The sequence below is a fragment of the Columba livia genome, chromosome 5 (assembly GCF_036013475.1).
Source record: "Columba livia isolate bColLiv1 breed racing homer chromosome 5, bColLiv1.pat.W.v2, whole genome shotgun sequence".
Classification (NCBI taxonomy): Eukaryota; Metazoa; Chordata; class Aves; order Columbiformes; family Columbidae; genus Columba; species Columba livia.
The window spans coordinates 3,787,420-3,799,461 of record NC_088606.1 but is presented as its reverse complement, the minus strand read 5'-3'; the positions used below and the strand labels follow the sequence as shown (position 1 = coordinate 3,799,461).

Sequence of the window (12,042 nt, the reverse complement as noted above, 5' to 3'; positions counted from 1 at the left end):
AAGACCATGGAGCAGCATTATGGAATAAGATGTGCCTGTTGTTATGACATTCCAGTGTGGTGTTTAGGAGTATGTGCCTCACCTCTGAGCCCTTAACCTGCAGTTAAAGGCACTCAACTGAGTTAAAAATAATAATATTAAAGATTGAGTAGTAATTAAAGATGCATGAGCAAAAGATGTTACCACCCTGGCACAAGGTATTCTTAAAAATGTTGGTTTTTTGTAAATCTATGTCTAAGCAGTGCCAGCCAGTGACGGAATATGGTTTAGACAACACTAGTAAAACTTGAGTGTGTAAAACCTTAGCCCGTGTACTTCTAGACAAACTCTTTCTTTCCTGGGGTGGTTGTCACATGCAGGAAAAAGCAGCAAAATGGAAAAATCCTGATGGCCACATGGATGGATTGACAACTAATGGGGTGCTGGTCATGCATCCGAAAGGAGGCTTCACCGAGGAGTCCAAACCTGGAGTCTGGCGGGAGATCTCGGTCTGTGGTGATGTGTACACGCTCCGGGAAACCAGATCTGCTCAACAAAGGGGGAAACTGGTGAGTTGGAAGGAGCTGGTAATTAAAAGAAAACAAGGGATGGCTGGGGAGTTGGGTGGGGAAAAATTTAATGAAATATAACAAGGGAAAGTGTAGAGTCTTGAATCTGGGCAGGAACAACCCCAGGTTCCAGTATAAGTTGGGGAATGACCTGTTAGGGAGCAGCGTAGGGGAAAGGGACCTGGAGGTCCTGGGGACAGCAGGGTGACCATGAGCCAGCACTGGGCCCTTGTGGCCAGGAAGCCAATGGTACCTGGGGTGGGTTAGAAGGGGGTGGTCAGTAGGTCAGAGAGGTTCTCCTGCCCCTCTGCTCTGCCCTGGGGAGACCACACCTGGAATATTGTGTCCAGTTGTGGCCCCTCAGTTCCAGCAGGACAGGGAACTGCTGGAGAGAGTCCAGCGCAGCCACCAAGATGCTGAAGGGAGTGGAGCATCTCCCGTGTGAGGAAAGGCTGAGGGAGCTGGGGCTCTGGAGCTGGACAAGAGGAGACTGAGGGGGGACTCATTCATGGGGATCAATATGGAAAGGGGGAGTGTCAGGAGGAATGAGCCAGGCTCTTGGTGACAACCAATGATGGGACAAGGGGTAATGGTTTCAAACTGGAACACAGGAGGTTCCGTTTAAATGTGAGAAGAAACTTCTTCCTGGTGAGGGTGGCAGAGCCTGGCCCAGGCTGCCCAGGGAGGTTGTGGAGTCTCCTTCTGTGCAGACATTCCAACCCGCCTGGACACCTTCCTGTGTAACCTCATCTGGGTGTTCCTGCTCCATGGGGGGATTGCACTGGATCAGCTTTCCAGGTCCCTTCCAGTCCCTGACATTCTGTGGCTCTGTGAACGGGTGCTTGTTTTCCTGGCCTGAAGGAATGCTGTTGTGGAGTGGCTGTGGGGTAATAGCGTGGTCCCTAAATAGCAGGCACTGAAATAATCTAAATACCTGTGTGTTCCGATGAATTCTGTGCTGCTATTCTGTTTCTGCTTAGAGAGGACAGCACTTACGTTTTCTGCTAATGTCACTTTTCCAACTGAAACAGCACAGGATATAGAAACACAATACACTCCATCTCTGGAATGTTCTCCTGGGACATGGGGACATGTTGGAGTTGGCGCGTAGGGCTTTTGTAGTACTTTTCTAAGAGTCCACCAGTTTGGATAAAGCAGCTTCTGTCCCATTTACCGGCCACTATGAAGAGAAGAGGTGCCCTGCTAAGTATATTTCTGTTTTCTCCTGTGGAGCAGGATGGGCTTTGCCTTTACCAAAAGAGACCTGTGGCAGGAGAGAGGTTCCTTGAGAGAATTCCCCTAGAGCACTTGTTCTTTCCCCTTCCCAAGTTCTGTGGTACCAAGGAAGGAGAAAGCTATTGTTGCTCATCCTTTGTTTTCCTCTGCCTTCAAAGGAAAAAAATCTAGCACGAACATATAGAAATAGCCCAGCGAAATATAGAGACAACCATATTTCCAGTCAGAAGTCCTCCTTGCCCCTGGGTAGGTTAGAACGCTCTCCTGCCTGGAAAACCCTTCATGGTTCACCTCTTCCTTCTTTGTTAGGGTTCAGGAAAGTAGAGGATGTTCACAGGAGCTGAAGGTGCCTCTTTTATAACTTTATCATACATCTGCTAGAGGTTGAAGACTAAGAAAGTGTGCACGGTGAGGGGAACGTCCTCTCAGTGCCAAAACTGAATGCCCATTAGCTTGGTTGGTTGTTAGAGGAATCCCACACGCTCGCACTGAAGCGGCAGAAAACTGAGCATTTAAAGGAGTTGGGAAAATGGAGTTGGATTGTTTTGTTTTGCTCTCAGTACAGAAATTGCTTTCTCACTTTAATGGAGGCAGGCAAACATCGCCCCAGGGATGGGACAGATGATGTTGCAATCGCGCCCTTTGTACGTGGTTAGTAAAGCACCTTCGTAGTGCTGCTAAAGAAAGGCAACGCTAAAACAAATAAATTCCCTTCTCTGCCTCCAAAATGACTCGAATTCTCATTTAAATAAAATTACATGGCACACTGGTGTGATGTGATCAGTATTCGTTGATTGGGTTCATAAAACCAAATGCACGCTGTATAATGAATTGAACACATTGCATACGAGATGGCTTCTGCTTTGCTGTTTTTGAAGGAATTATCTGAAAAGTGCATCAAATCACAGCTTTTCTCATCTGTTCTTCAACCGCTGGATTTTTCTGCTGGAAGCACTTAACACTGGTGACCTCTTACCTGTGGTCTGTATTGTACCATCTAGGTGTTTCAAGCAAGGATGATCCACGATTAATCTGTGATTAGGAGTCTGCTGGGATTGCACTGGATGAGCTTTCCAGGTCCCTTCCAACCCCTGACATTCTGTGATTCTGTGAAAAGTCGGTAGCGTGCTATGGAGGGTAACAGTTTGGTGAGGCAGGTGACAGGTTCACAGAACTAACTCAGTTGTCTGTAAAAGCTCTCAGGCTTAACTCCTTCTGCGTTCCACCAACAGGTAGAAAATGAGACCAATGTCCTCCAGGATGGTTCTCTCATCGACCTGTGCGGAGCCACCCTCCTGTGGAGAACGGCGGACGGACTGTTCCACGCCCCGACTCAGAAACACATCGAAGCCCTGCGACAGGAGATAAACGCCGCCAGGCCGCAGTGTCCCGTCGGCTTAAACACTTTAGCTTTTCCCAGCATCAACCGTAAAGATGTGGTGGAAGAGAAGCAGCCTTGGGCGTACCTCAGCTGCGGCCACGTCCACGGCTACCACAACTGGGGACACCGCAGCGACACGGAAGCCAACGAGCGGGAATGTCCCATGTGCAGAACCGTTGGCCCCTACGTGCCTCTGTGGCTGGGTTGTGAAGCGGGTTTTTACGTGGATGCTGGGCCTCCCACTCACGCTTTCACCCCCTGCGGACACGTGTGCTCGGAGAAATCTGCGAAATACTGGTCTCAGATCCCGCTGCCCCACGGTACTCATGCGTTTCACGCCGCCTGCCCTTTTTGTGCAACGCAACTGTCCGGGGAACACAACTGCATCAAGCTGATTTTTCAGGGGCCGATTGACTGACGATCACAACAACATTTTCTTTCATGATTTACTGTGAAGATTCTGCCACTAACTCTAGATTTTCCCTTTTTTATAATGGTTATTGATAGGGTGGTAGGGTGGGGATGGGGGACACATCTCACGAGGAAATGGTGATGGACTGTGGTGGAATTGGGATACATTGATACCTGGAACTTGACAGATATCGGTGTTGCATGCTCAAAAGCAGCATATTCATGAAGTCTTCTTGGTCAAATTGTAGTATATTTGTAATCTTTTTATTAGTACCCTGGATCAGAAAAAAAGGTGTCTTAATGCTTTTTTTAAGCTAAGATTTTTTAATGGAAAGGTTTTTTCTTCTAAACTTTGACAAGCCTTTAAAACCTATTTTTCAAATCTAGAAGGAACATACAGAATGTAACTGTCTTTAATTTGCAATATAATTGAACTTGAATAGTTTTTCAAGGAGCTAATATAGAATACGTGGAGAACTATAGGTGAATGTTCACTAGAGATAATTGGATATGTAAGAGAAAAATTAGCTGCCTAAATTGTAGAGTATAAAAGCTATTAAAATATCTATTATAGTATAACATAGCTGGCCAAAAAGGCATCAAGGATTACTTGAAACTGAGGAAATCCTGTTTGCATTGATTTCCTTTCAGTGTAACAGATATCCACTGTTCATTATGTATGGTATATGGCTGATTTTTTTTCTTTCTTTACTTTTTTCCCCCATTTAACCTGCATCTGTTCAAACTGCTTTACTTTTTCACATCCTTGGCTCTGGTTTTTAAGCCAGTGTTCTGTATATGTGTAGTCTGGCCTTTTAATTTCTGCTTAACTTAGCTTGCCATAACCGCTCCTTGCACGCCCAGGACCATTGGGTTAATTGAGATGTAATGAGCCTTTAAAAACCTCATTAATGAAGGGGTGGTCCCGCAGCAAGAGGGAAGGTTTAGGTACAACTTATACAGAACTTATTAACATAGACCTGAATTCAGGCAAGCACTTAGGTCGGGTTTAAATATAAGCCTATGGATGGGACTATGTAGATTCTCAAGTACTTCAGCAGCTTGTGGTTATATGCTGTTATATTTTGAAATAAAAAAGCATTTAAAATAAGTTATTAAGCTCACTTACTAGCCAAAATGCTGTAAGGAGAGCATCATTTCTAGTTCAGACGAGTGTTTTTGTTCAGTTTTCAACTTGCTGCCATCTGTCACCTTTTTTTTTTGCAGATTGAGATGTGTTTGTATCCATATTTTTTTTTCCTAAATGTTTGCAAATCAAACAACATTCAAATGTAATCAAATATATGCGCCAGGGTGGTAGATCTGAAGCGGATCACTTGAAATTCCTGACTTTCTAAGAGAGCTGATCCATGTTTACGATGGAAATAATTAAATCAGAATTTCACATGAGATGTGCCCTGCCCACTGTTAGTTTCATTTCATACAAAATAACTCTTTGATTTATGGGTTGTGTGTTTTGTTATTTTGCTTCCTGTGCTCTTGGTATCTGAGGTATCAATCTGTCCAGGTTGAAAAAGAAGGAATTTGGGAGAAACTCATAACATCTCTAGATGAATTTGATCATTCAAGCTCAGTTCTGTTGAATCAACTATAGCTTTTTTGCTATATTTGTGCCCTTTGTATAAATATATAATTTATATGATTTTAATATATTCTGTATATATATACTTGAATTGGCCTGTTCATATTTTGGTTGTAAAATTGTTTTATAGTTAACCTTATAAACATTTTACATGTCCCTTGCCAATGGTGATGGGATGTACTTTTGTCTGCTGCTGTTTTTAATATAATTCTGCTGTATGGATGTTCAGCATTTTAATAATTTGAAAATAGCTTTATTTTGCTGCTTAAAAGAAAACTGCAGCATTTTCTCAGAAAATCCCAACCTTTGCAGTTTTTTCTCCCACTCAGTGATCGGAAGTAGGATGAATCTTGTTAACCTAAACCTATATGCTTCTTCCTAGTGCCTTTGCAATGAGATCCTCTTGTCATTCCATATTCTAAGTCCTCCCACAAGACGACTTTGTGGTTCATCTTCACCAAGAACGGCGGCCCAACCGGATTGGGAAGAAACGCCCTTGGCCTTCGCTTCCTTGTCCTGGTTTTTGTGGTGAACGCGACGGTGCCTCTTCCTTGTCGATGTTCAGTACGAGCTCCTCAGGTCCCGTATATTATACATACCACAGCGTTACTTCTATTTAGCATATACCTCATCAGCGAGAGGCGTTCTCGCCTCCACCTCGCTCTCATTGGACTCGGTGAGATACTCCGCGTTGTTTCTCACAAGAGGTGCCGTGAAAACGCTCTTCCAGGAAACGTTCCTTGGTGAATTCAGGCTGAATTATTTGAAAATATGGGGCTTTAAGAGAGATTGTTGTTGTTGTTTCACTGTTGGCAATTCTGTATAACACAAGAAATACCGCAGGGAGGAAAACTCTTATCTGGGAAACAAACTTCCACAGGTTCTTTGCATGAATCCAGGTACTTTGCCATTAACTGCTGTTCAAATCGATGGCGAGTCCCTCAGAGCTGGATTTACTGGGAAGGCTGAAATGTTTCTAGCATGATTTTTCTCAATTGTTACTGCCGTATATGCTGCTTTTTATGAAATAATGGACCATTTGGTTGCTTAGCCCTTTTTTCCTCCCCTCATCGTAAACACGTATCTGGTAACTCAGTAGGAGAAAGTACTTTCTGGATAAATAAGATTGGTTCTGCTCGGAGCAAGTAAACTTGAGAACCACCCTCAAACTTTGCTTTGAAAGCTTCTCTCATTATTTCAGTGCTGTGATATATTTTGCACACCATTTCAAATGCTGGCACTGCATTCTGTAAGGATTCTTGTTTTCACCTGTTACTATTGATTCTATTTGAATGCTTCAAAACCAGCTCAGAGCTACAAGCGTTTTTGACTCTGATTGTATCCATGCACACAGGAGCTGTAACACTTTCCGTTCTTCTAGCAGCTTCTATGACAGAGTGCTGAGGTCTCAATAGATGACTGAGTGTTGCTCTTCTTTTGAATCGTGGTCCAAGTTGTATGAAAGAGTTGGCGTGATGCTGCATTTTAATCCTACATTTCAGAAATGTGATTTATTTGTCAACTCCATGCACCACCCAAACGAAACTGTGGGTTTCAACTGTGGTGACGCTGCCTTCAGGGCTGTTGCAGTAGCTGGTTTTGCTCACTATTTTATTTTATGTTTTATTCTTCTAGAAGTGGAGGAAGCTTCTCCAAGATGGTCGTGTTTCTGTCCATCCAGCTCATAGTCTTGACACTTTTCTGGGGTCGGAGAACTGTTGGTGGTGATCTGGCTGTTGTGAGAACCGATAGAGGCACTTAAATATGGGTTTTAGTGCGGTAGGAAAACTGACCTGGCTTTGCTGTTGCTTAAAGTCAAGCTGCAAATACGCTGTAGAAACAAACTGTGCTTGTCTGTTCTCTGTAAAGGAACGTTCTGTCACGGGTGGTTGTGTCTTGTTTTTCCCCAAGACTGTTGTTAACGTGCTGCCTTTTGGATGCGAAGTGGAGTCGACAGGTAGAGCTGTTGATGGGAATGGGTAGGAACAGAAATCAGTTCAGCTCTCGAGCTGGATCGGTGTGGACAGCCCAGCGATTCTGCAGCATCTGGCCAAGGATTCCTCCACCTCCTCCGCTCAGTTTTCAGCCTCTTGTGAGCTCTTGGCTCCCCTCATTTTCTATTGATCCACGTAGCTGCAGGTAAACAAGTAAGCATAACTCGGAATGAAAGCAAGGAAAAGAATTAAACCTTCAGGCTTGCTTATCTCTTCAAGGAAAATATAAATCAGAGTTGCAAATGTCTTCTACAGGTGTTTCTCATACTGTTTATTTTTTAATGAGCACTCCTCATGAGTCTTCGTACTTGGTGTTGTGAATTAAAAGGAAAAACTTAAGCTAAGGCTGATTTTGGGGGGGATGAAGGGTGGAGGGGGGTTATTTCTAGGCTGAAATCATAGCAGTTCTGTGCAAACCTCATCCCAGCGCCCGCAGCACAACCTTTGGTCTTGCCAGAACAGCAGAGTCGACCGCAGCAGGTGGCAAACACAGAACTTCACCTTCTGTCTTGAGTTTCCATTTATTGGCAGCAGAACAAAACCACAAGTTGCTCGGAACAACCGAACTACAGCTCAAACCGGTGGCTGTCGAGATTTCCGTGGGATGAGGCGTTTTTGTTTCCTGGTGGGCAAACAAGTCTTCGAGTCACCTGAGGTCCCTTGTGTTTGTGTCGCGGTGCCGAGGGACACGTATCGCGTTCCTCTTGGATTCAATACAGAACGCAGAGCCCCAGGAAAGCTGCTGATTGTGACACAACCATAGGAGCAGCGAGTATGACAAAGTCATGTTTACCTTCAAACAGTGTTAGCAGCTGTTGGTATAAAACTTCTGGCTATATTCACCGTGTGAAATGGACTGAAATAGTTTCTTTGCTGTTGTACCTGTGGAAGTACAAGCCATTTTACAGGAAAAAAAACCTTAAAAAAATTAAAATATTATCTCAGTATTGTCACTGACTCCTTCAGGTTTTTTTACATGCTGGTTGGTTGTCAGGATTTAACTTTGATTTGCAACAACATATAAATAACTTCAAAAATAAGCGGTTTCTCCTATACTTTTATCTCCTTTCTTTTACTCGGCAAACAAAACCCCAAGTCTTTGAGGATTCAAGGTAGTCGAGTGTATTCAGGTGTATTCAACTCCGGTTAATTCACTCCGATTTCTAAATGCAACTGCTTGTTTTTGGTGCCAGCTGCCTTCTTGCGGTGTTAACATAATTGCTAAATAAAAGCAATTTCCAGGAATAATACACTTTGTGACTCTTACAATTAATTTCCATAATGGTAATTCAGTGTTTAGTTTGCATCTGTGTATTCAGCCCTTTTTGTATGCAGCTCCTGGGAGTACATAAGCTTAGGTTTTTATAAGAAAAAGCTAAAATGAATTGTCTAAATGAACGTTAAGTAGGGAAAAAACATGTTTGCATGAGCATAGGGAAGGGAAATGAGGATATCTGCAACTTTTTCTAGATGTGATTGTCTGCCAGCTGGTTATCGGGTGTCCTTCTAATTGAAGAGTGTTAAACACCTTACAGGGAAGATGCTCCACAAGTGGTTTTTTGGTGGTGGTTGTTTGGGGTATTTTTGGTGTGGGTTTTGCATAGTGGGTCTATGTGTTCCTGCCTCTGTTACCTGGCTGCAAAACTTCACTTCTTAGTTACTGCAGCTGGTACTGCTGGAAAATGATCTTTGCGAGAGGTTCCCACGTTTTTTCTCTTCCGTTTTCAAGGTATGGATGCGTATTTTTAGGAGGAACTTAAGAAATCTCTTTCATGTAAAACTAAGGCAGACACAAGTTTGACAAAGGAGTGTCTGAGCCTGATGTTTCTTTTAACTGAAAACCCTTGTCTGGAGACAAGCTGGAAATGAGGAAACGCTTAAGAGCAGAAAGGAATTCAGTAGAACCCCCAGTTGCTTAAAATTATGTACAGGCATGTATGTAATCATGTATGTATAGAAATACATTTTGTGGAGTATTTGCCTTAGATGCTGTATTCTTAAAGCTCTACCTACAGCAGATTGCAGGGCCCCGGCCTTTGAACTGAGGGGGAAATTTGCTGCTTCTGCTGGAAATTGTCTCCTGCAAGGGCAGTAGTGGGAGGCAGAGAAGGGAAGAATCCTGTACTTTGGTCTCAAACTAAACTTGGAATCCAGTGATGCTCTGGAGACTGGTGCTGCCCCTTCCAAAGGAGTGACCCCAACTCCTCGGTTGAATGGCAGAGGGTGGATGGGGCTGTGCTGGTGTGGGGCAGGTGGAGCCCACAGATCAGAGAAGGGCTGGTGCTGCCTGGTGTGGAATCCTGGAATCGGTTGGAAACGACCTTTAAGATGGTAGAGTCCAACTGTTAACCCAGCACTGCCAAGTCCAAATCTAACCTGTGTCCTAAGAACCTCGTCTCTTCAACCCCTCCAGGGATGGTGACTCCACCACTGCCCTGGGCAGCCTGTTCCAATGCCCGACAGCCCTTTGGGGAAGAAATTGTTCTCAAGATCCAATCTAAACCTCCCCTGGCGCAATTTGAGGCAACAAAGATGCTGAAGGGAGTGGAGCATCTCCCGTGTGAGGAAAGGCTGAGGGAGCTGGGGCTCTGGAGCTTGGAGAAGAGGAGACCGAGGAGTAACCTCATTCATGGTGATCAATATGAAAAGGGTGAGTGTCAGGAGGATAGAGCCAGGCTCTTCTTGGTGACAACCAATGACAGGACAAGGGGCAAGGGATGCAAACTGGAACACAAGAGGTTCCACTTAAATTTGAGAAGAAACTTGTTCCTGGTGAGGGTGGCAGAGCCTGGCCCAGGCTGCCCAGGAGGTTGTGGAGTCTCCTTCTGTGCAGACATTCCAACCCGCCTGGACACCTTCCTGTGTAACCTCATCTGGGTGTTCCTGCTCCATGGGGGGATTGCACTGGATGAGCTTTCCAGGTCCCTTCCAATCCCTGACATTCTGTGATTCTGTGTGATTCTGTTTCCTTTTATCTTGTCACTTGTTCCTTGGGAGCAGAGCCCGACCCCCACTGGCTCCAACCTCCTTTCATGCAGTTGTAGAGAGGGAGAGGGTCTATGCTGGTGAGTTTCATCACAGATGGTTTCTCTGTGGTTCTTGTGTGCATCACCTTGTGAAGGTGAGGGAGGTGTGCCCCAGGCAGCTGGAATCCAGCTGTGGCTCTGCAGAACAGCTGCACAGCCAGGTGTGTCAGCAAGGGGAGGAGCAGGGGTTTGGCCTCAGCTTCAGGGGTGAGGTGGGATTTGGGCCAATTGCCTGTTGAGCAAAGACCACAAATCCAGCTCAGCAATGAGGAACATCTGGCTAATCTCAGGTCTGTGGTGCATCCCCTCTCCTCTTTATTCCTGTCTGTTTAATCAAAGTGAGCAGCCTGGGGGAAGGCAGCAAGTCAACAGGTCTGACTTGAGGCTTTCCTCTGCTCTACCCTTGGGTTGGACATATTTCATTTCCCCTTTCCTATCTAACGAATAGGCATTACAGGGCTACCCAGCCCTGCATGGGGGGGTTGAAACAAAGATTTGAGAGTTTTCTGACAAAAATTTGGCTTTTGACTAGAGGGTTTTATCCCCTCTCCCTGCAAGCAGAAAATAAATGCTCACCTTCCTTCATGTCTCTCTTATTCCTTCACCCTTTGTGAGCTCCCAGGAGTCCCGTCCCCCTGGTAAGATTTGTTTCCACCCTCTGTTCCCATCAGGATACACCACCCCAGTCCCTGGCCAGACCCTACATGTCCAGATCATCCAGCCTTTCCCTTGGCTGGGGACAGTCACCCCCTCTGTGGGAAAAGAGCCAGGAGGGCGACTTCAAGCCAGATCAGGAGCAGCTGGGGATTTGAGTGTGTGTAATCGAACATGTCTAGACAGCCAGGAGCCTCCAGTGAAGAAAATGGTGAGTTTTACAGGCTGTACCCGATGTACAAGGAGAATTCTGTCCTTCCCAACACACATGTTGGCCAGATGTTCTTTGCTGTGGTGATCTGCAGGCTCCTGAGCTGTGTGGACAGCATCAGCGAAGGTGGGTGCCTGTTCTCCTACCCAAGGTGAGGTTCCCCAGGCAGGGACCGGCATGTGTGTGGCAAATGCTTCACGGACTTCATGGAATCACAGAATAGTTTGGGTTGGAAGGGATCTTCCCAGCTCCCCCAGTGCTCACCATGAGCAGGGACATCTCCACCAGCTCAGGTTGCTCAGAGCCCCGTCCAGCCTGGCCTGGGATGTCTCCAGGGATGGTTCATCCACCACCTCTCAGGCCAACCTAGGCCAGGCTCTCACCATTTCTTCCTCATGTGCAGTCTGACTTGGACGTGTCAGGACAGGCAAGGAACATCCAGGGAAGCTGAGAAACTTCAGGTTTGGTCTGTCTGTGCGTGGTGCCGCTCAGCAGCAGGAGCTCTGGTGTGTCCCACATAGGGTGGACTCGCTGCAAGCCATCAGGCCACAAAGAGCACAACATCAGCTCTCTGCAGAGACTTCCAGCATATGGAAGAGCACAAATATCCAAACCCCTTTGCTTTTTCACATGGATAGAATTTGCAGGCAGAGGAGATTTTTTTTTTTATTAAAATTTTAATAATTCATAGCCCTATAGTCAAGAGGCAGCAACTATAGTCTCAGTGGAGGTGTATTGTATTTAAGATAAACAACTTTCTTGTCTTCATCCTAAGCATTGTCTCATTTAATTTCCAGGAAAGGTGGAACCTTGCTCACAAATGCAAGGTTCTGCTGCTGTAGTTACTTTGAATAGAGATACACCTGGTCTGGATGAAGTTTTCTCCACTCAGAAAACTTCAACCAGTTTGATCGGGTAAACTGCAATGTGCACCATTGCTCTTCCATCAACTTCCAAACAGAAGCGATGGGGACGGTT

The 12,042-nt window shown here is 45.3% G+C and overlaps 2 protein-coding genes across 2 annotated transcripts in view; both read left to right on the top strand.

Annotated features, from left to right (window-relative positions):
• The window catches only part of PELI2 (pellino E3 ubiquitin protein ligase family member 2), a 78,132-nt gene extending 72,773 nt beyond the window's left edge, over positions 1–5,359 (top strand). The window contains exons 5-6 of the mRNA XM_065063107.1: positions 360–548; positions 3,017–5,359. Coding sequence (XP_064919179.1) covers positions 360–548; positions 3,017–3,583 — 756 coding nt within the window. The 3' untranslated portion in view covers positions 3,584–5,359. The remainder of the gene's footprint in view (positions 1–359; positions 549–3,016) is intronic.
• TMEM260 (transmembrane protein 260) overlaps positions 1–12,042 on the top strand; it is a 283,367-nt gene that overhangs the window by 171,939 nt on the left and 99,386 nt on the right. The gene's annotated exons all lie outside the window — the stretch shown is intronic.